The following is a 24,816-nucleotide window of genomic DNA, read 5'->3' as shown; positions in this document are numbered from 1 at the left end:
GAAGAGGGTGAGGATCAATTAAGCGTTGTGTGTGTGTGTGTGGAGAGGCGCGTGACTGAGGCTGTGAAAAAAATAAGAAACGTGATATGAAGCAACAAAAATAAATAACAAATGAAGTGACGGCTTTGGAATGTCTTGAAGAGGGTGAGGATCAATTAAGTGTTGTGTGTGTGTGTGGAGAGGCGCGTGACTGAGGCTGTGAAAAAAATAAGAAACGAGAAAAGCAACAAAAAAAATAAATAAGAAATGAAGTGACGGCTTTGGAATGTCTTGAAGATGGTGAGGATCAATTAAGCGTTGTGTGTGTGTGTGTGGAGAGGCGCGTGACTGAGGCTGTGAAAAAAATAAGAAATGAGAAAAGCAACAAAAACAAATAACAAATGAAGTGCCAGCTTTGGAATGTCTTGAAGAGGGTGAGGACAGGGGACGAGAGCTAAGGCTAGATCAAGTAAGCGGTGTGTGTGTGGACAGGCACGACCGAGGGCTTTTCTTCCTCCCCCTTGAAGTAGGTCTCGGGGGCAGGGGTGGAAAGCGCCTGGTGAAAGAAACAAAATAACAGCTATGTAGACGGTAAATAAGAAGAGAAAGGAAAAAATACCCACAACAACGACAATAATAACGATAATAATAGTAATAATAAAGATAATAATAAAAATAGTAATACAAAATACACAACTAAAAATATAGAACAAACATTAAATTAAATTAGATGCTGGAAAAGAATTGATATGTTAGTGGCCATTGCAATAATAACAACAATAATAATAATAATAATAATAATAATAATAATAATAATAATAATAATAAATTAAATAAATGTATAAGCTTTATGAATAAATTAATTAATCTGTCCAAGGATGCTGTTAAATTCGTCTCACCATCACATCAAATAAAAATCAATCCACTGAGATGTTATATTAAGAACCCAAACAAAACCAAAGACATACATAGAAACAAGCATCATAGCCTTGTGAATCGGTGTATGCAAGCCACCTCAACACATCAGATTGCACACACAAACACACATCACAAAGAGGCAAAGAAGTCGAGACAAGAAAAGTTTGGAAAGTTTCGTTTAGTCGGCGCAACATCTGTGGTCATGTGCCGGGTGGAGACAAGAATCACAGCACGGCAAGTCAGGGTACAAAAGCCACACCAGCCGCAGCGGGAAGCACGTCACAGCATAACACAAGCGTAAAGAAGTCTGTGTGGGTTGGCTTTTGGGCTTGTGCTGCTCGGGAAAGATAAAAAACAAAAAATAAATAAATAAGACAATAATAAAAAACAGTGGGATTTTTCATACACCGCCGAGTGGCCTAAGACTACCCACATGCTGTCCTGAAGGCCACCCATCAACCCGGACTCTAGAAGAAACCGTCCAGTGAATCAAGAATGAGTTCCGGGGGGCAGCATGAGCCAAGAATGAACGGCGCCACTATAAAAATTGCCTGTGCCATGACGTGCTTGGGCCGACCACTAGGCCCCTGAAAAAAAGCCTACCAGCGCTATAGGCGAACACATAGAAAAAAAAAAAAAAAAAAAAAAAAAAAAGATACTGAACTGAAAATTAAAAGAAATAAAAGTCCATATCGATCGTACTATGTGACAGCCAAGGATGTGATGGCTTAAGAAAACAACACAAAAAGATAATGGAGACAGCAGCAGACTTAAGATATAAAGTAATTAATAAGTTAAATACAGTACTGCTCAAATTTCCCTCCCTATAACTATGCCCTAATATAAAAACATGAGAAATGAATAAAAACAAAATCATAAAAAGGTGAATAAAAAAAGTAAAAAGACACAGAATAAGACTCATAATAATTGATAAGATGAATAGCACTTAATTTTCCTCCCTACAACTGGGCTTTGGGGTTTAAGAGATGGAACCAGAGCCCGATTCACAGTCTCTAAGTAGCCATGGCTCAAATTCTTTAATTAACCCGGTAGCTGCGGGGATCATGTTTCTTAAAGGCCCCTCTAAGCCAGAAAAATGAGAAAAAACATCACTCACGCAAACCATTTCATAATATATATCAATGCATTTGTGATCAGTTCATGCATCATTTATTTTGGGGGGTTTATATCATGGCAAAAATTTGGCCCGTCACTGGTACATGATAAAGCCACGAATTTGTCCCGTCGCTGCTACACGGTTAATTAAACACTTAATGGTCTCATACCTCACTTTTCTTTCCCTCTTATTTGGCTCTATTTTGGGGGGTTTATATCATGGCAAAAATTTGGCCCGTCGCTGGTACACGGTAAAGCCACAAATTTGGCCCATCACTGGTACACGGTAAAGCCACAAATTTGTCCCGTCGCTGCTACCGGGTTAAGTGGAGACTGCTAGTAAATTGTGATGTTTAAATGTTCAATGACCAAACTCAAAAAACTAAAACAGTCCACATTGTCAAGATAGGATAGGAGACTTAGTAAATTGTGATGTTTAGATGTTCAATGACCAAACTCATAAAAAACTAAAACAGTCCATATTGTCAAGATAGGATAGGAGACTATTAGTAAATTGTGAAGTTTAAATGTTCAATGACCAAACTCATAAAAAACTAAGTCAGTCCACATTGTCAAGATAGGATAGGAGACTGTTAGTACATTGTGACGTTTAGATGTTCAATGACCAAACTCATAAAAAACTAAAACAGTCCACATCGTCAAGATAGGATAGGAGACTGTTAGTACATTGTGACGTTTAGATGTTCAATGACCAAATTCATATAAAAAAAAAACTAAAACAGTCCACATTGTCAAGATAGGATAGGATTGTCCCATAGGAAAAATTCTCAGACAAACCAGGTAGAAATCAATGTGTATTTCATCATCACAGCAACTATTCCTCCTCCTCACCACAACACAAAGCTCTGATATGTAACAGCAGCGACGGCAAACAATCACTGGTTTTCAAAGATCAATTCCGTGGGTGGATGTGTAAGTTTAAATTTGTCCGTTCCCAATTACTGCAACCTATTCTCACTCTGAACTTTCTTTAAATTATCTGATACATACAGGAAAAGTTTAAATTTGTCCGTTCCCAATTACTGCAACCTATTTTCACTCTGAACTTTCTTTAAATTATCTGATACATACAGGAAAAGTTTAAATTTGTCCGTTCCCAATTACTGCAACCTTTCTCACTCTGAACTTTCTTTAAATGATCTAATACATACAGGAAAAGTTTAAATTTGTCCGTTCCCAATTACTGCAACCTTTTCTCACTCTGAACTTTCTTTAAATTATCTGATACATACAGAAAAAGTTTAAATTTGTCCGTTCCCAATTACTGCAACCTATTCTCACTCTGAACTTTCTTTAAATGATCTAATACATGCAGGAAAAGTTTAAATTTGTCCGTTCCCAATTACTGCAACCTATTCTCACTCTGAACTTTCTTTAAATGATCTAATACATACAGAAAAAGTTTAAATTTGTCCGTTCCCAATTACTGCAACCTATTCTCACTTTGAACTTTCTTTAAATGATCTAATACATGCAGGAAAAAGTTTAAATTTGTCCGTTCCCAATTACTGCAACCTATTTTCACTCTGAACTTTCTTTAAATCATCAAATACATACAAGAAAAGTTTAAATTAGTCTGTTCCCAATTACTGCAACCTATTCTCACTCTGAACTTTCTTTAAATCATCAAATACATACAAGAAAAGTTTAAATTAGTCTGTTCCCAATTACTACAACCTATTCTCACTCTGAACTTTCTTTAAATCATCAAATACATACAGAAAGAGTTTAAATTTGTCCGTTCCCAATTACTGCAACCTATTCTCACTCTGAACTTTCTTTAAATCATCAAATACATACAGAAAAAGTTAAAATTTGTAAGTATGTGTAAGTTCATTCTCCATTTCCTACTTATTACACTTTATCCCCACTGTAAACTTCAATAAATTACCAGAAACATACAGAAAAAGGTCAATAATTAAGGTAAAAGTGTAAGTTTAATGTCCATTCCGTAAGTATTTAAGTCAAGCCTCACTTCTAAATGGCTATATATCATCAGATACATACAGAAAAAGATCGATAATTTAGGTAAAAGTGCAAGTTTAAAGTCCATTCCATAAGTATTTAAGTCAATCTTCACTTCTAAATGGCTATAAATTATCATACACACAGAAAAAGATCGATAATTTAGGTAAAAGTGTAAGTTTAATGTCCATTCCATAAGTATTTAAGTCAATCTTCACTTCTAAATGGCTATAAATTATCATACACAGAAAAAGATCAATAATTTAAGTAAAAGTGTCAGAAAAAGATCTATAATTTAGGTAAAGTGTAAGTTTAATGTCCATTCCATAAGTATCTAAGTCAATCTTCACTTCTAGATGTCTATAAATCATCATACATACAGAAAAAGATCGATAATTTAGGTAAAAGTGTCAGAAAAAGATCTATAATTTAGGTAAAGTGTAAGTTTAATGTCCATTCCATAAATAAAAGTCAATCTTCACTTCTAAATGGCTATAAATCATCATACACACAAAAAAAGATCTATAATTCAGGTAAAAGTGCACGTTTAATGTCCATTCCATAAGTATGTAAGTCAATCTTCACTTCTAGATGGCTATAAATAACTAGATACATATACAAAAGGATCAATTCTGTCAGTAAAAGAGTAAGTTAAATGGCCACTCCCAGTTATCAAAGTCTATCATCACTTCAGAATGTCTTTAAATTACCAGACACATACATAAAAAGTCTAATTCTTTGGGTGAAAGTGTAAGATCATTGCCCATTCCTAATTACGTAAGGTAAATGGCCACTCCCAGTTATCAAAGTCTATCATCACTTCAGAATGTCGTTAAATTACCAGACACATACATAAAAAGTCTTAATTCTTTGGGTGAAAGTGTAAGATCATTGCCCATTCCTAATTACTACAGTCTGTTCACACTTCAGAATTCCTTTTAACTACCAGATACATACACAAAAGTATTGGTTTCATAGTCAAAAAAGTAAGTTCATTGTCCATTTTCAATTATTAAAGTATCCTCACTTCAGAATTTCTTTTAACTTGTCAGATACATAAGCAAAAATATATACCCGCAGATTCTAATACTACTGTTCACCCATAATTTTGTGACCCACTCCACTTTAATTCTCATCTTTTCAGTCTTATCCATGTCACTGTAGTGTGGTCATATGGCTAGTAAAGGTGTGGAGTCTATACTTGCCCCCCCTCATGCTATCTCCCTTTAACCCTTGACTGCGGATTTCCTACCAGAAGACATCACCAAGCGACAGGAATGGATCAAAAAGTGACTGCTACAATTCAATGATAAAAAATGTAAAGTCATGTTTCTTGGGAGGGGATATCCAGCATACCAATACCACGTGGGAAACACTCCACTATCCACCACAGAGGCAATGACCTGGGAGTATATGTTACCAGGCTACCAGTGAAAGCCAAATCCGTGCCAATCGCAGCGGACGGCTTAAATTCTTCACCTGATCAGCGAGTTGGGAAAACTTAAACAACACATTTTTCACCAGTAACTCCATATCTATTCAGTCCTTACATACAGTCCACAGCTCAAGTAGGAATGTTGACAGCTAATGATAATGATAATTCACTCCTTCCTTCCCCAGTTTTAATGGAAAGAAAAATAATCAAAATAAATATTAATGAGAAATCAAACCACTCATGCGAATGGGACAATCAACACACACACACACACACACACACACACACACACACACTCACCACCCAAGGATGTGTTTATGAAACCTCGATAAAGAATGTTGTCCAGAATCTTTTTAAAGCATTGAGAGCATTGACCGCCGGTCAATGCTCTCAATGATGTGACTGTACTCGCATGCGGCCAGACAGGATCGGGCAAAACCCACACCACGGGCACCACGTCGAGCACTAAAGCGGATAACTCGGATGGTGCGACATCATCCCCCGCGCAGTACAGGACATGTTTGATGGTGTGGCAAGTCAGACGGACGATGAGGACACCATCAAAGTATCCTTCATTGAGCTCTACAAGGCGACCCTCTTCAATCCACTAAGCAACAAATCTACCAAGGATGAATGTACTGTGGACATCCGAGAAGACACCCGAGGTGGGACATAAATTGGTGGGGTTACCGAGATTCCCGTGACCAGCATTGAAGAGACCATGAAGTGTCTGGAGCAGGGCGCAGCGTAGAGGGCTACCGGCGCCACGGCCATGAACGCCCACTCCAGCCACTCCCATGACACTCCTCCTTGCACGTCCAACAGGAAAACAAAAATAAAGGGGAGAGCATTGTATCCTCAAAGTTTCACTTGGTGGACCTGACCGACTGCGAACGAGCCAAGAAGACTGGTGCCACCGAGGAACGGTTCAAAGAGGGAGTGAACATTAACAAGGGTCTCCTGGCTCTTGGGAATGTTATATCAACTCTCTGTGAGGAAGGAGGCTGAGGTCACATTCCATACAAAGATTCAAAGCTAACAAGATTATTACAAGACTCCCTCGGAGGCAACTCCCACACAGTAATGGTGGCGTGTGTGTCACCAGCGGACAGTAATCTGGAGGAGTCCTTGAGTACCCTTCGCTATGCTGACCGTGCCTGTAAGATCAAGAACAAGCCAATTGTCAACCATGACCCACAGGCACCCGAGCTCCACAAGTTAAGGGAGCAGGTCATGCAGCTACAGATCCAATTGTTGGCCTCAAACAGCAGCAGTGGAGGAACTTCCTCTGATAGCACTGAGGTCAATGCTCTCCTGAATCGTAACCAAGCGATGCAGGAAGAGATAAACCAATTGGCTCAAGTCTGTGGATGACGATGAAGACGATTGAAACAAGAAGAGGTTTGGATCCATACAAAGTATGCTCGAAGCCAAATGTGCCATGAACTACTTGTTTGAGGTGGCAACAAAACATCAAGTGAACCTTGCCACACAGGAGGCAGACATGAAGGACTTAAGGCCCAGTACAATGAACAAACACACACACACACACACACACGGTAGATTAAATTAACGGATAAAATATACACCTTGGAAATATACCATCACCACCCTACCCACCACCGGGAGTAACTAACAAAAAGCAAACACCTGAGCCCTAAAGCAAAACCTAACGACGTATTCACCAGGTGGCCCAGCAGGGAACCAACCTTAGGCCTAGTACACAGGAGGCGAGGCGGCACTGCACTCAGAAATTAGTTTGGACGACATTGGGGGTAAGAATTTGAATATACATTATACATATATCTTAATGTGCTACCCTTTTAAATTGTCTACATTTGTCTAGATCTGCATACTTTATCAGCCTGAGCTAGAGAGGAGTGTAGCTTGCTTATGAACTGACCAATGACACACAGTTCATGGGGAAGAGGAAGGGGCTGCAGAAGTTAATGGGAATGGGGTTTATTTATTAAGAAGTGAAGGGGAATGCATTGTACTGATTTGTCTATAGAACATGAGCTCAAAAAATGCCCGCTGCATGTCTATTGGGGCTCCACAGTCACCGGCCTCTTGCTTACACTCCTTGAAGGATAACCTAAGCAGCTTATCCCCGCTCAACACCAAGACTAAAAAAATAAATACTTGTAGAGAAACAGAAAACGGAAAAAAACTATAGATAACAGTAACATTTTAAATATCTGAATAAAAAGAAAACAATTTCCTATTGTCTGAAGTACGTATATACAGCCGTCCCTCAAATAGTAGTTCCGGTTTTATACGGATTGTCATAGAAGATCTTTTAAGGGTTTTTAAATTTCCTGTTCACCGGGAAATTTAAAAACCCTAAAAAAATCTTCTATGAAAATCCATATAAAACCAAAACCGAACTATTAGAAACCGTACTGTTTGTGTGACGCCTGTATATTTAAAACTTGTGTAAAAAGATGAACGGAAACAATCTGAGACACACAAACAAAGGCAACAACACCCTTACCAAATATAGTAACACACATGTACTACTAAAATACCAAACCAAGGGGCAGTATTAAAAAAAATGCTTAACTCGGGAGCTAAGGGGATCATGTTTCTCGCTGCTACCGGGTTGTGTTGAATAAGTTAAGAAATGTATGTTAAATGTAGCAGTAAAAATTGTGTTAAAATTGTATAAAAAGGTAAAAAATTAAAGAAGAAAGCAAGTCAGCCCTTTTAGAATCAGTCACCCACAAGAGCCAAGTTGTAAAATGTTAAACGTAGCATTAAAAATTGTGTTAAAATTGTATAAAAAGATAGAAAAATGAAAAAGAAGGAAAGCAAGTGAGCCTGTTTAGATTCAGTCACCCACGAGAACTAGTTGTAAAAAGTGTTTGGCTGATCACCGGGTTAAGCATTGAACAAGTAAAAATATATAAAATGTGAAACGCAGTAGAAAAAATTGTGTTAAAATTGTATAAAAAGATAAAAAATGAAAAAGAAGGAAGAAGTGAGCCTGTTTAGATTGTCACCCACAAGAACTAGTTATAAAAAGCGTTTGGGTCAAGTGTTGAATAAGTTAAAAAATATAAAATGTGAAACGCAGCAGTAAAAATTGTGTTAAAATTGTATAAAAAGATAAAAAAATGAAAAAGAAGGAAGAAAGTGAGCCTATTTAGATTCAGTCAACCCACAAGAACTAGTTATAAAAAGCGTTTGGGTTAAGTGTTAAGTTAAAAAAATGCAAAATGTCAAACGCAGTAGAAAAAATTGTGTTAAAATTGTATAAAAAGATAAAAAATGAAAAAGAAGGAAGAAGTGAGCCTGTTTAGATTCAGTCACCCACAAGAACTAGTTATAAAAAGTGTTTGGGTTAAGCATTGAACAAGTTAAAAAATATAAAATGTTAAATGCAGCAGTAAAAATTGTGTTAAAATTGTATAAAAAGATAAAAAATGAAAAAGAAGGAAGCAAGTGAGCCTGTTTAGATTCAGTCAACCCACAAGAACTAGTTATAAAAAGTGTTTGGGTTAAGTGTTGAATAAGTTAAAAAAAAAAAATGCAAAATGTCAAACGTAGCAGTAAAAATTGTGTTAAAATTGTATAAAAAGAAAAAAAATGAAAAAGAAGGAAGCAAGTGAACCTGTTTAGATTCAGTCACCCACAAGAACTAGTTATAAAAAGTGTTTGTCTCATCTACACATCCTGAGAAGTTATTACACGATGCACTTTTAGAACTTCTTGACCCATCCCAATGCCTCAAGTCACACCGCCATGAGATGAGGGGACTCTACCACTAAGAGAAACAGAGTAAGCTAATGTATGCGAGTCAGCTGCAGAAAGGATTAGATTAAGGTAATGTATTTAGATTAAGTTGATGTATAAGTCAGTAGTAGAGAGGCTAAGAAATAGAGGCAGTGGAGAAAATAGATTAACTTGATGTACTGAAATAGACAAGCCCTAGAGAAAATAGATTAAGTTGATGTATAAGTCAGTCGTAGAGGGGCTAAGAAGTACAAGCAATGGAGAAAATAGATTAACTTGATGTACTGAAATAGACAAGCCCCAGAGAAAATAGATTAAGTTGATGTATAAGTCCGTAGAAGAGAGGCTAAGAAATACAAGCAGTGGAGAAAATAGATTAACTTGATGTACTGAAAAAGACTAGCACTGGACAAAACAGATAAGGTTGATTAATAAGTCAGTCACAGTGAGACTTAGAAAAACAAGTACTGGACAAAAGGGATTAGTTAATGTATAAGTTAATGTATAGTCGAGGCTTAAAAACAACCACTAGAAAACAGATTAGGTTGATGTAGTGAGAAGTTGAGGCCAAAATCAATTCCATGTTTGAGTTTGTAGCAGAGAGGAATAGAAAACAAGCAATAGACAAAACAGATTAAGTTAATGTATAGTTGAGGGGCTTATAAACAACCACTAGAAAACAGATATGTGAAGTTGAGGCCAAAATCAATTCCATGTTTGAGTCTGTAGCAGAGAGGAATAGAAAACAAGCACTAGACAAAACAGATTAAGTTAATGTATAGTTGAGGGGCTTAAAAAACAACTAGAAAACAGATTAAGTTGATGTAGTGTATAGTAGAGAGGCCAAAATCAATTCCATGTTTGAGTCTGTAGCAGAGAGGAATAGAAAACAAGAACTAGGCAAAATGGATTAGTTGAGGTATAGTTGAAAATCTTAAAAACAACCTCTAGAAAACAGATTAAGTTCCTTTAGTGTGAAGGAAAGGGGCCTAAATTAAGTCCATGTTTTGTTTAAGTCTGTAAAAGAGAGGAATAGAAAACAGGCTAGACAACGAAACAAACTACCCAGACAAAACAGATTAAGTTGATGTACAAGTCAGTCGTGAAGCAGCTCATAAAAACAAGCACTAAATAAAACCCCAAAAGTTGAAGACGAGTTCGTATAAATAGATAGGTAACCACAAATAAAGTAGTAGTTCTGTGCATATGGCAGCTATACAACCTTTGGAGTGTACTAGGCTAACAAAATTATAAATAGAAGATGGCGCCACTATAAACACTTGCCTGCGCCACGACGGGCCCGACTACCATCCAGGCCCCTCGAGAGAGCCTACTGGCGCTACAGGCGTACACGTAAAAAATAAAAATAAAAACTAATATAAATAAAAACACACATGCATACAACAGCTGCAAAAATTATGGTGCATGTGTACAAGTAATGAGAGGATACAAATCTGTGTACACTTGTGCCCTGTGTACGTGGAATCCGTGTACACTTGTGCCCTGTGTACGTGGCTAAGTGTGTGCACATGTGTATTCACCCTCAATGTGATCAAGAACTCATACCCTGGCGGAGTGTGTTTTGGGGCTTGTTAGCTGGTCTTGCGGCACACCAGGCTCCTCACTCGCCTCACACACACGTCTCCCTCTCTGACGGAGGTAAGGAGGCTTATTGTCAGCGGAAAAATGTCTTTCGGACTAAGCAAGGCACAACACTTAGTCTGCAAGGGATGATTGAGGCCGAGACTTGTGTGTGTGTGAGGGACGGAGGAGAGAGTGAGGGTGGCTACATATATATAAAGGGTGAGTCAACTGATATGTGGGGAGAGTATCCTATAGTGTGTGGGGAGAGTATCCTAGTGTGCGGGGACCTAGTGTGTGGGGAGGCTAACTTAAGTACATGTTCCCGTCTACACAAGAGAATTACACGGAATATACTGGCAGCTAAAATAATTGGGATTTAAATAGCATAAAATTAAAAGTAGTATTGTCACATGTGGAGTATCAACCCCAAGTCTAATACATTCTACTGCTAAAACTTATACACTACTAATAATGCTGCCATATTAAGTACTGGTGAGCATGAAATGGCTTGTTTGGAATGCACACACACACACACACACACACACACACACACACACACACACAAAGGCATCATATTATTCTTTTTAGCTGCCTCAAAACCTCAAAACTCTTCCCTTCCCTTTTGCACAACAGATCAAATTTCTACAACACATCAACAATCGGCAACAACCAGCGGAGGCGTGAACACAAGACCTTCAACGAGACGAGATGAATTACAAACATCACGACGGCTGGGATGGTGTGATCGTAACTTTATCAGCTAACAATTTTAATCCAAATAGAAAAATCAATGAAGACCCTTGGCTAGATGACACAAAGCAAACACACTTGAACGTTTACATCCGAGAGGCATGAAGGTAACAATTTTAATCCAATAGAAATATCAGTGAAGACCCTTGGCTAGATGACACAAAGCAAACACACTTGAACGTTTACATCCGAGAGGCATGAACAGGCAGGTGGTGATTTCTTACTATAAAAAATTCAAGATCGTTTGTTGTCTAGATCATAAAAGCGAAGCAAACTCACACCTGGACTTGTACGTTCGAGTGACAGACATAAACAGATGATGACAACTTGATACAAATACTGCTGGCAAAATTAAGTTCCTATCAGTGGTAATACACAAATAATAAATAGTAATAATATGTCAGTGGTAATTTCAAGTGTTCAGTAATCATAGAAAGCTACATAAACAGATCATCGCCGGAGAGAACCAGGTGTGACAGATACGAGTGGAGGGAATTTCATCTGAAGCTTCGTGTCACTTCTTCTTCCTTGTAAGTAGTGTGTGTTGTTATTGTGGTGCTGAATATACCCAACACTCTTCACCGAGCTCTTTTCCTGGCAAGTAGTGAACGTAATCATTTTGTGGTCAAATAATTATCCTTAATCTTTCACCACACTGTACTTTCTTGTAAGTAGTGTACGTATATAATTATTGTGGTGAAATACTTAGTCTAGTTCATCACACACTTTCTTGTAAGTAGTACTATATATAATCATCATGCAGTGAAGGAAAATCTGTAATTCTTCAGCACACTCTTCTGTCTTGTAAAGACGTGTGTTTATCATTATTTTGTAACAAAATAATTTATCTTCAATTTTTCACCACTTTCTTCTGTCATGGGTTTTATTCCTGGTTCTTTTGGTATGCTCTTGACTGCTCCCTCTGGTGTAAAAAAAAGGACAGTGTTGACTCCATTGTATGTAATTATTGTGGTGAAATAATTTAATTGCCCTCAATTTATGCTTGCTATGAAAAAGTATTCAGCACCCTCAGGCCTGTCCACACCATTGGGCAGTGCCCGACAGGCAACGTGCCCTGAGCATATTTCTCTTGCTTTTCAAGCAGGTACCAGATGGAGCAGGTCCTGGCAGGCTCCACAGTATGGGGCAGTGCCCAGCAGTCTGTGCACTCATCGGGCACTCCTCAATGGTGTGGATGGACAAGGAAGGATAGTTTGATGGTTTGCATGTGGTTTACCCACTTATGTCGTCACATCTGCTTGCCTTGCACTGCGACCCACTACTTTGGGCCGAGTTTACCATTTTGCAACTCTTAAAAATGCTTTAATCATCCTTGTCTTGCTAATGAAACTGTGAATAAAATAAGGCAAGGTCTGAAACATGCACACCAGAGCACAAGCCAGCCACCAGCACAGGCTCACGGCACCACTGACTTGTACAACTTATGCCAAACACATGGGAATCAGCAGTGACCAGAGGAAACAGTAAACAGAACAGCAAACCCATAACTGTGGCAGATATTTTGTGAGGGGGGGCTAGAGGGCATCAGAGGTTCAAGAGGTGGGAGGGTTGAGAGTGGCGAGCACTTTTAGGGGCATTATAAGGTTGATATAGAAAACATTAGCCCCCTAGCCCCCCCACCCCCAGAAATTAAAGTCCTGAACAAGCATAATCAGTCCAAACTCAAGCTGCGTTTTGTTACAGTTTCCAGTTTGAGTGTCAGTGCTTAGCTACGAGGGAAGGGAAGAAGCCAGTCAAGTTACATACTAGATCATGGTTTGTCTTGCTACAGAGTAAATGTCGTTAGTTATTACTGTGATAGCGTCATGCTGCCTCGGTTAATAATCTGTATATACAAACATATGCACACACACACACACATGCCTTGGTTACATCCAGCTGGGTATAAATAGTCTAATATATTGGTTTGTTTAGAAGCTACACCCTTAAATATATTGTCTGGGTACACTCTTTTTGCGGCTTATTTTTTTTTATGCTTCTAACTTCCTTTCTTTCTTCTCTTCATCTCTATTCTTCTCTTTCCATCCTTCTTTCTCTCTTTCTCTCCTTTACTTTTATGTTTAATGCCCCTTCTTCACTGGCTAAGAGAATTCAGATTATAATTATCACCATATTTTATTAATACTTCAATTTTAACTTTAATTCTTTGTGCTGTCCGAGTCTCTACATCAACTCTCATCCATTATATATCGTCTATGTTTGCTAGTTATTATTATATTTGTGCTTCATGTTATTAGTGCAATGTTAACACACACACACACACACATGCGTCGTGCCCACCAAACATCTTTCCCTCCCTCCCTCACACACACACACACACACACACACACACACACACACACACACACACACACGGGAAAGAGACGGATGGGTGGATTGCATTTACCTAGACTTAATGAAGGCATTTGACAAAGTTCCACATTCAAGACCGCTGTGGAAACTAGAAAATAAAGGAGGATTGAGAGGGAAAATGAAGTGCTGGATGGAAAGCTACTTAAGAGGAAGAGAGATGAGAACCGTGGTTAAGGACACTAGATCGGAATGGAGAACGGCGGAAAGTGGAGTGCCCCAGGGGTCGGTTTTAGCACCAGTACTCTTCCTAGTCTATGTTAATGATATGCCAGAGGGAATAAACAGCTACATGAGCCTGTTTGCAGATGATGCTAAACTGCAAAGACATATAAGAAACAGCGAAGACTACAAGGAGCTGCAAGAAGACCTAAACAAGATTTGGAAATGGAGCCAGAAATGGGAGATTAAATTCAACGTTGGTTCTCACTCTCTCACAACCCCGTCACCTTCCTTCATGTCCTTTGTTTTGCCTATGTACTTGTGTCTATGTCCTCTTAAGTCTCAATCTCTTCCTATACTTTTTATCACAGTCATTGGTTCTCTCCCTCTCCCTCTCCCTCTCCCTCTCTCTCTCTCTCTCTCACAACCACGTCACCTTCCTTCATGTCCTTTGTTTTGCCTATGTACTTGTGTCTATGTCCTCTTAAGTCTCAATCTCTTCCTATACTTTTTATCACAGTCGTTGGTTCTCTCCCTCTCCCTCTCCCGCTCTCACAACCCCGTCACCTTCCTTCATGTCCTTTGTTTTGCCTATGTACTTGTGTCTATGTCCTCTTAAGTCTCAATCTCTTCCTATACTTTTTATCACAGTCGTTGGTTCTCTCCCTCTCCCTCTCCCGCTCTCACAACCCCGTCACCTTCCTTCATGTCCTTTGTTTTGCCTATGTACTTGTGTCTATGTCCTCTTAAGTCTCAATCTCTTCCTATACTTTTTATCACAGTCGTTGGTTCTCTCCCTCTCTCTCTCACACATCCCTGTCACCTCTCTTCTACGTCCCTTTATTAGTGTCCTCATTCTTCCACTTCTCCCTTCCTCATTCTTTCATCCTATCCATGCATCTCTCTCATCCCAGTCACCTCTCTACACATCCCTATATTAGTTTGTTCTCTCTCCTCACCCCTGCATCTCTCCCTGCACCCTAAACATGCATCTCATCCCCCACCAGCACCTCATCTTTAGTCCACCTCCGCCTAGCACCTCTCCCTTCCCTACACATAAGCAGATCTCTTTTGAGCCTCACCCAGCACTCTCCCTTCCTCCCTAGAGCAGCCTGCACCCCTCCACCTCCCCCTTCTCAAGCACCCCACACCCCTCCACCTCTCCCCAGCACCGCACACCCCAGGACACTTCAGGGGGCCACACCGCACACCTCACACCTTCCCTACCATGGGGTTCTGGGGTGGGTGGGGGCGGGGCTGGTGGCTGTACAGGAAGACGGACGCAATGACGAGAGCCGTGCCCACCGCGAACTGGAGGGTGAGGACGAAGCCGAGAAAGACGGCGGAGGTGATGGTGGAGAGCACAATGGCGAGTGAGGTGGCGAAGCCCTTCAGGATGTTGTCTGCGTACTTGACCACCAGCGCCACCAGCAGGCCGCCCAGCGCGTTGAGGCACACCAGGTACCACACGAAGGAGTCATAGCCAAACAGGAACCCCTTGGAGGCTATGGCGGCCCCGTCGGTGGCCAGGGCGGTGGCGGCCCCCAGCGGCAGGGAGAGCAGGGAGAGCTGGACGTTGCGCACCCACACCGACACATCCGAGCCCTTCAGGATCTTCTCGAAGTATATCCCGGCAAAGCCCGAGCAGCAGCAGGCAGCGATGGCGGCCACACACCCCAGCAGGCGACTCTGCCCAGCAGTGCTGGCGGAGGAGGCGCCCCCGTCCGTGGCGGAGAGCTGCACCATGGCCACGCCCGCCGTCAGCAGCACCAGGGCCACCCATTGCAGCGACCGCAGCTCCCGCCGCAGCAGCAGCACGGCAAACAGCGCCGTGGTCAGGATCTTCATCTGGTACGTCACCTGAGGGAGGCCATGGGGGGAGGGGAAGGGGGGGGAGGGTGGTCAGGGAAGTCTGTTCTGTTCAACTTTCACTTCTAGGACCAGCATGCTGCAGGCCTTCTGTTATTTTTTAATTTAGCCCTTGATCTGCCTCTTTCTACTGTGAAAAAAAAAAAAAAGAGGAGTGATGACTAAGAACCGAGTAATAAAACTATACATCCTTAATAAATGCTGCTAATTAATGAAAAAAAAGGGGAAACCTTGGGGAAATTTCATCATAATTATGTGTTGCTGAAAAGAACACACACAAAAAAAAAAAAAGTCCCACCCGTCCCAAATCAATAAATCTCACCGAATCAACACCTTCATTTCATTTAATTTCTTTGGTACCTGTCTCACGTTAAATAGAGAGCCTACAGTAATATCTAACTCACACAAAAGCAGAGACAGGACAACACATGACTCACCCAAACACACACACACACACACACACACACACACACCTGGTAAGTCGCAGCATCAAGGTTGGAGGCGGACACGTAGAGGAGGTTGTTTTGCACGAGGTAGATGAAGGACGGGACGCTGACCTTCAGGGTGTCGAGCTTCTGCTGCCAGATTTGTGTGTGCAGCGACATGAACCAGTGCTGGGGGGCAGGGAAGGAGAGAGGTGTGGTTAGGGATGTGGTGGTGGGGATGTGTAAGACGAGAGGGTGTGACAGAGGGTGTGTCAGTATATAGGGATGTGGTGAATGCGTGATAGTTAGAAAATAAGACAGAGGGATGGGGGTAGTTTGAGGTGTGGCAAAGAAAAGGCGTGTTGGTTAGGGATGTGGCAGGAAGCGTGTGGTACTTAAGAGGATGAACGAAGAGGGTGTGGTAGAGAGTGTGGGGGTGAGGAGTGTAGTGTCGAGAGTGTGGAGGTGTGGCAGAGGGAGGGTGTGACAATTTGGCGAGGGACAGAGTGAGTGTGGCAGTTGTGGAAGGGGCAGAAAGAGGGTGGTGGTAGTAGTAGTAGTAGTAATAGTAATAGTAGTAATAGTAGTAGTAGTAATAGTAGTAGTAGTAGTAGTAGTGGCAGGGACAATGAACTGTTATGAAAGATAGAGTATACTTTTTACAGCACAACTTCTAATGAATGGAGATCACTAAAACATATGAAGTAGTAGTAGTAGTAGTAGTAGCAGTAGTAGTAGTAGTAGTAATAGTAGTAGTAGTTTTAGATATATCATAAAACCCCATTTACGATCACCTCCTTAAGCAAACAATTTGGCCACAATTATGGACACTTAAGCAAACCTGTCCACCCACACTAACACCTGTACAAGCAGGGACCCACCTGGACGGACCCCTCCTGCTTGTACACCAGCAGGAGGGAGGCCAGCAGCTTCACCAACTCCGCCATCACCACCGCTACGGTTGACACCACCACCAACACCAATTGCAACCGACATGGACACCAACGCAGCGACAAATGAGAGAAAAGGGAACATGGTGTTAGTTTAATGGTTTTTTTTTGTTTTTTTATTCTTTAGACAAATACGAAAACAAAACTGAACAGAATCAAAGCAAAACAGATAAATGAAAAATAAAAATAATGAGATAAGTAAACGATATCTTGCCTCTCCCTTAACCCATATCTCCCCCATTCTTTCATAGATGTAAAAAAAAAAAAAAAAAAAAAAAAAAAAAAAAAAATAATAATAATAATAATAATAAATCCATCATCCCCTCCCCTCATCCATTACCATCCCCTTCCTTTTGCAATCCCCATCACTCCTTTCCATTCCCCATAACCCACCTCTACCCCCTTCCTTTAACAATCTCTATTACACCCTCCCTCCCTCCCCATCTCCTTCCTTTCAGTCCCTAATATATATCCCTTTCCTCCCCTTACCTGACCCCTCTCCATCCTCTTCCTTTTCAATTCCCCATTACTCCATCCATTCCCCTCACTCAAGCTTCCTCCCCACACCCATCTGTTCCCCATAATTGTCCTCATCCCAACCCCTTCTTTCCTTAGTCCCCATTACCTCCCCCTCCCTCCCTGCCCTTTACCTTTCACTGTCCCCTTGCCCCCTCCCTTCCCTCACCCATCCCTTCTCCAATATCCCATCGCCATTCCCTTCTTTTCACACTCCCCATTACCCTTCATCTCCCTCCCTCAGTCCTTCCCCTTCCTTCACAATCCCCAGTACCCTCTGCCCCTATCCCTTCCATTCACAGTCCCCCCCCCTTTCAGTACTCACCCGATGAGGCGATGAACATCTCCCCTGAGCGAGTGCGGGCATAGCGCATGCTGAGCGCCACCGCCGAGTTCTGCACCGTCAGCGTCACCAGGCTGATGTACTTCAGCGCAGTCGGCTGAACTAAGGGGAGGAGAAGAGAGAGGATTATTGTTGTAGTTATTATTAGTTATCATCTTCATTAGCTTTCCTAACCTTGACTACTGCCCCTAAACATGGACATGAGTCACAGCAGGCAAGGACACAGGCACCAGGAGTGTGTGGTTTAACAAGAAGGTATCAGTGATTTAGATAATGTCAAGATGTAGTATGCAGTAGTACAGCCAACGAGGGGCCGTGGGGACCCAGGCCTCCCAAAAATTTTGTGGTAGTAATAAAAATTATCAAGAATGGGTAAATTTAGCCATACATCAATGCACATGGTGGAGTGCAGTATGCTTTACATTCCTCGTGGTTAGTCTTTCTGCTCCCCCCTAAAAATTTTATTTCTGGCTGTGCCCTGATGGAATGGATGTGAGGGCAAAGGTGTTGGAATGTCTTAATTAAACCCAAATGATACCTCAATGCAGCAACACTAAAAGGTGTTTTTACCCTAACGTACCCCAATGATACCTCAATGTTACCCCAATGTACCAACGGTAAAAGGCCCGTTTATCACAATGAATCCAAATGACCATGAAACACCTTTTTCCTCCCACACTCTTTGCCTGCATCCTGTACCCCTCTGCTCACTGGGGTAAAAAGATGCCTTGGAGTACAGCTTATAAAGGAGACATCTGCTGGCAGGGTAAAAAGACACCTCATGCTCAAAGGTAAAAAGAAGACATTTAGCAAACATTGGAGTATCACCGAGGTGAGAAGACGTGCCCCACGCCAGCCACCCAGGGACACAGCACCACACCTGTCCCCCGCCCCCGCCTGTCACACAGAGTGCAAGCTGTCCAACGGTAAAAGATTATAAGCCATTTCTACAGTAGGCTCTGAACATTGGGAAGGTGATTCTTGGTACTGTTTTTTTCTTTGTTATTGGTTAAAATGGAAACTATTGGAGTCAAGGAAATCGACACATGGGAGAAAAATAAAACTTATTTGTAGGAGAAATTGTAATGCGGGGAAAACCAGAACAATCGATCCTCTTAAATAATTAAGGTATTAACTGTGAATTATGTGATGGTGTGGCAGGGCAGACATTCAGACAGACAGACGAACCAGTGATGGGTCAGCATCACGTGGTTCTGACTCATCGTGAAGGTGCCGATGGTTGTTAGTTAGGTTTTTTTCTTTTTTATTCACGGGGAACGACCTTGTGTTGCATCACCCTAACAACTATGAAGCTCACTTGATAGTAATATATTAAAAACAGAGGATCGAAGCTGAAAGCAACACAAAATGTGCGTACAAGCAAGTGAAAAAGATGACATTAAAAATTCATGAAATTGTCATTTAAAACAGGATTTATAATTGTTGCGGTGCTTTAAAATCTAGTTAAAAAATCAAAATTACTCATGGTCATTCTTAGCTTGATTCCGAGGGCTGGGCAATGTTTCAGATGAGGGTCCGTCAAGTTTTGAAACTAGTTTTAACAGGGTGCGAGGGATAATTTTCCTTTCTCTGTAATCATCCCAGATATTAAAGATTTATGTTTGATACCCCCTGTAAGTTTTCTTTGGTATAGCTTAAGTTTCTCCTCTGAAACTAACTGACATTGACTTGACTAGTTTGCAGTCTTTAACACTTTCCATCCGTGACAGACGTCTGCGTCACAGTATGGAAAGGGTCAAGAGGAAATGGAAGAGGATTAATCCTCTTATAAACCTCTCAATCCTCCTCTAAATTCCTCTTAATCCTCTCCATTTCCTCTTAAGAGGTTTAGAAGAGAATTAAGAGGAAATGGAAGAGGATTAAGAGGTTTAGAAGAGGACTAACGGTGATGCCATCAGACGCCGACGTCGGCGTCGCCGGAGTGAAGGGGTTAAAAAGACCATGAATCAATTCATATAAATTGATGTTACTACAACCATTTTTATCACACAACCAATTTTAGCTATGGTGATTACAGTCAATGTCATTTTGGTGCAGACATCCTTTGTTGTATAGCTTTGCAACAATGAACCATCAACCAATCAATCAAACATCTACTGGCAGATGTCGCAGTGCATCTTTCACAAGAGTTGTGCCAGAATTATATTGGTACATAAAAGAATAAGTACTGCAATATAATGTAGGAAGAATGTTGATGTGTATAAATTAGTGTAGTGGGTGATTTTGGGAAGTTTTTATCGACGTACGAATAATTCAGTGATGAAAAAATACTTAAGGAGAGCGGTGATGATTCAGCCACTTTAAAAAATATATATTTATAGAAAAAAAGTTGAATCAGTGGTGTGATTTTATTGATCTCAAAATGTTCCTTCACCATTGGCTCTTTAGGATGTCAATATGACACTCGTAGGGATTTCTAGTTTTCAGCTGTAGATGATGAAACACAAGTGTTTAAATCGTCTGAACCATCCCTCCCTGTGGTAATGGTTTGGCCAGGGAGGTGGGATGGTATTGGCACCTCTTATTCGGCATAATCTTAATATAACTTCAACTGGGTTAGCAAACAAACAAGATAATATCATTAACAAGACATTTGTGTAAGTATAAAAAATATCCTTTCAATATTTATAGGAAAAATATAAAAAGGAAAACTGAGAAATATCTCACAAGCATGATATCTGAATCTAAATCAACCAATTAACCTTTTGATAATTATTGCAACACCTGAACCGTTTAAATTGATATAAAATTTGGAACATCTGTAGGTAAATCTTAAGAATCACCACTCCACCCCCTCCACCACCCCAGCCCCCCCAATCCCCCAAGACAAGCCTGGGGAACTGTGGGGAGCCGGGGTATTGGGGGGGGAGGAGCCCATATCACTGAAAAATGGCCTTCCAAAATTTCCCTAGAAAAATCCCTAAATCAGGAAAAATTCCCTAGTCTCGAAAGTAAGGAAAATCCCAACCGTATACTCACATGCGTGGGCTAATCGCTAACCAAGCATACCATCGCTAACCACCCCAAAACAGCCCTGAGCCATGACTCGAGGTCATCCGGGACTCGGGCTATACCCGGCCCTCAGCACAGCAGCCGTTGGGCTGCGTGTTCTAAAAAAAATAAATAACCACACGTGGTGAACCTGGTCTCACATGCGTGGGCTAGTCGCTAACCAAGCATACCGTCGCTAACCAAGCGTACCGTCGCTAACCAAGCGTACCGTCGCTAACCAAGCGTACCGTCGCTAACCAAGCGTACCGTCGCTAACCAAGCGTACCGTCGCTAACCAAGCGTACCGTCGCTAACCAAACATTTGTAGAAAAAAAATATATGAAGTCCTAGTGATGCTTCATTCGGTAGGTAATGAATGCGAGCTATTTTGCGGCGGCGGCGTTAGCTCTATTAATCCCTTTAGGGAGCTGTGGTTTTGGTGGTCGTTAACTCGATTAATCCCTGTAGGGAACGGTGGTTTTGGTGGTGGACGGCCAAATCACTGAAAAATGGGCTTTCAAAATGTCCCTACAAAAATCCCCAAAATCGGGAAAAATCCCTAGTCTCTAAAGAAAGGAAATTCTCTAACGTATACTCTTGTAATCTATTCCTATATAACGTAGTAGCCGCTACAGCGGGTCTGTTGACAAGTGTAGGGCGTGCAATTGGATGGTCAGTGTAGTTGAACCCCCACCCCACCACCCCAATCGTAGTCGAGCAACTCTTGGGAAAGGTCATGTTTCATAATTACATATGGTACAATACTGACGGTTAACCCGTCCACTTCTTGTAAGTTGATGCTAGATAATTTTTACCGAGTAGTTTAAGGTACAAAATAAAACAGATTTGTGACAGCCGTCATCCAGATCGAACTGACGCTCCTGCTGTTAACTGAAGCGGGAGTGACCTACCGACTGCTACGTATGACCCTGGCCTCCATTTTACTCAAACTCCACTATAAGTATCGCGCATTGAACAATATCCGTTTGTTTTCGGACACGTGCTTGTCACACCATATGACACTTGACACGCCCGTGTCTTTGTTGGACCCGGTACTGGGATAGTAATCGGTCCTTTTGTCAACCTACATGCACACCAATAAAGAGGTTAAATACTCAGTTAACACTTACCGAAAGGTAAAGTAGACGGATATTTTGAGGGAGTGAGTGTCGGGCCTTCCATCCATTATGGCGGCTTGAAAACAACTGACTTCAGGAACCCGCCGTTAGGTGCCGCCGCTGATACCCTCGCGTAGTAACATTTTACGAATGTATTAGAAAATACAAATAGCTGCGGCATTAGTTGCTTTAATACAGAGAAAAAAAATAACGTAAAACTCTTAAAAGACAGTTTTTTTGTCCGAAATCGTTATAATCCATGCGCATTTTGGATATTACTGACTTAGGAACTAGTTTGTAGGGTGCACTGCAAGGCAGGTACGAGGCTCAGTCTGTGTATAGAGGCGGCTGTGAAACAATAACAATGGACTTAGAAAATCCAAGCCACCTAACTATAATTAAGGAGGCTTGCCCCCCTGGCCCCTCCCCAAGGTAAAACGTACACGAAAATGCATTATAATAATTCCTTCACGTGCTAAATTACTACGAATATTGGTTTGGAGCGGTTATTCTTAAGTTTTGCCATGACGGTTTATAGACAGTATCGGCGAATTGGCACACCGGCAAATCGTCCTGCTTCCGTCACACACACACACACACACACACACACACACACACACACGCACACACAAGGTAATTATCTCCTGCAAACTGGATAATAAACTACAATCCTGACACACACACACACACACACACACACACACACACACACACACACACACACACACACACACACACACACACACACACACACATACACACACACACACACACACACATATATATGCACACACACACACACACACACACACACACACACATAGGTACACACACGCCTCAAAAACACACACACACACACACACACACACATAGGTATACACACGCCTCAAAAACACACACACACACACACACACACAGGTACACACACACACACACACACACACACACACGCAGGTATACACACACACAGGTAAACACACGCCTCAAAAAACGCACACACACCTACACATGGTTCTGTATACGTGGCTCGCAGCGGTACACACACACACACACACACATGGACATTCCGCCATTACCACACAACAACACGCGTATCTCACCCGTCTTCTCCACTCCCATGATGGCGGCGTCCCTCGGAAGTGCTTGAGGAGAAAGCAACACCTGCCAGGCCCCTTAAATACGAGCAATGGCCTGAAAACTGGGAGCACGTCGCCAACCACTCCCCCGCGCGCCGCCCCAGCTGTCACTGCCGCGCCGTCGTACATCATCCCAAGTTGTCGGCTTCGGCGTATTGTATATCGGTTTATGATCCAAAACTGTCGCCCCCACACAGATAATGATGTCCGTTTCGTTAAAAGTGTTAAATATTGATGTTTTTTTTGCAATAGTTATGAGTCAGAGAGCGGAAAATGCAATGTTATGCGTACGACAGTGTTAACGTTGGTCAGCTCTGACTAAACCCTAAACACAAACAAAAAACATTTTTTTTAATTACAGTCTGTATAAAAAAATAATTGCTGATCTATTTTATGAATGACAAGAGTAAATCAGCGTTACTAAAGCTGATTTGTTTAATTTATTTTTGTATAGTTGTCGCACATCTAAAATGCATGCCTTAGATGCGCGATAATTACCAATAAAGCCTCAGTCAGTGTTGCCTAAACCTATACGCTCTAGCACCCGCCTGAAGTTAATTACCAATAGTATTTACAACTCATCATTCTGTTGGTAATGGTAGCGAGCTTTTGCTGAAGCTAATTAGTAATACTAATTACCACTCATCATTCTTTGTTCACCATGCAAGGGCATATATATACTCATCACAGTACCCGGCCCCTCCGTGATATATATAAAAAAAAAATAAAAAAAATGTAGCTAATGACCATTCGGCCCCTCGCCATGAGTCACGATCACAAGAAGGGAGGTACATGCCATCCCAACCCCCAGGCAGGACAGAGCGTGATTATACAACTATTAATGTGATTGATTGATTGATAGTTTATTGTTGCAGGTAAACAACAAGGGAGAAGGGAGGAACATGCCATCCCAACCCCCAGGCAGGACAGAGTGTGATTATACAACTATTAATGTGATTGATTGATTGATAGTTTATTGCTGCAGGTAAACAAATTATACAACTATTAATACATGTGTAGGGAGCACCATGAAACTAAAAAGATACAATGGTAGGAAGGAAAGCACAACAAGGGAGGGGGCAGTACCTCCCCCTGGACAATAAGGGTCTGATGAGTCTGCCCTGCGTCTTGCAATCACATGACTCACAGTTAATACCTCAGTTATTTAAGGTTATTGATTTCTCTGCTTTCCCCCGCATTACAATACTGCCTCCATGACGTGAAAATGACCTAAAAAATGACCCTCCGAAATGCTGCGGTCATTCCGACCTTAATATGGTGTCCGTTCAGTGGGTGGCCGGACGGCGACAATGAATATGACCTGCAGTGATGTTAATCGTTTCCGTTTTTTTCTTTTATTTTATAGTTTACTTCAGAAGTCTCCTTTATTGTTTACTTGCAACAATAAACTA

The 24,816-nt window shown here is 41.3% G+C and overlaps 1 protein-coding gene and 1 long non-coding RNA gene across 12 annotated transcripts; both read right to left on the bottom strand.

Moving 5' to 3' along the window:
- Window positions 1–28: 28 nt before the first annotated feature.
- On the bottom strand, window positions 29–11,440 carry LOC127000911 (uncharacterized). 8 transcript variants are annotated; one of them, XR_007754626.1, is made up of 6 exons: window positions 11,041–11,440; window positions 9,048–11,002; window positions 3,712–8,420; window positions 3,225–3,630; window positions 2,433–3,144; window positions 29–2,349 (listed from the first exon to the last, which is right to left on the bottom strand). It is a non-coding gene; the product is annotated as an uncharacterized LOC127000911 (long non-coding RNA). The 8 variants fall into 8 exon arrangements; XR_007754623.1 differs by having other exon boundaries at window positions 3,225–3,549; window positions 3,631–8,420; window positions 9,048–11,440; XR_007754621.1 differs by having other exon boundaries at window positions 9,048–11,440.
- Window positions 11,441–11,447: 7 nt separating this feature from the next.
- LOC127000909 (UDP-galactose translocator-like) lies at window positions 11,448–23,515 on the bottom strand. Of its 4 annotated transcripts, none has more exons than XM_050865028.1 (7): window positions 23,369–23,515; window positions 18,121–18,240; window positions 17,211–17,284; window positions 16,378–16,518; window positions 14,954–15,895; window positions 14,734–14,858; window positions 12,449–14,322 (listed from the first exon to the last, which is right to left on the bottom strand). In XM_050865028.1, the coding sequence occupies exons 1-5, from the start codon at window positions 23,385–23,387 to the stop codon at window positions 15,248–15,250; spliced, it is 1,002 nt and encodes a 333-aa protein (XP_050720985.1). In that variant the 5' UTR covers window positions 23,388–23,515; the 3' UTR covers window positions 12,449–14,322; window positions 14,734–14,858; window positions 14,954–15,247. The 4 variants fall into 4 exon arrangements, with proteins under 4 accessions (XP_050720982.1, XP_050720985.1, XP_050720984.1 ...); XM_050865027.1 differs by having other exon boundaries at window positions 14,734–15,161; window positions 15,195–15,895; XM_050865025.1 differs by lacking the exons at window positions 12,449–14,322; window positions 14,734–14,858 and adding an exon at window positions 11,448–12,425 and having other exon boundaries at window positions 15,263–15,895.
- Window positions 23,516–24,816: the final 1,301 nt, after the last annotated feature.

Source organism: Eriocheir sinensis, chromosome 19 (genome assembly GCF_024679095.1).
Source record: "Eriocheir sinensis breed Jianghai 21 chromosome 19, ASM2467909v1, whole genome shotgun sequence".
Classification (NCBI taxonomy): Eukaryota; Metazoa; Arthropoda; class Malacostraca; order Decapoda; family Varunidae; genus Eriocheir; species Eriocheir sinensis.
This window is presented reverse-complemented; position numbering and strand designations above follow the sequence as displayed.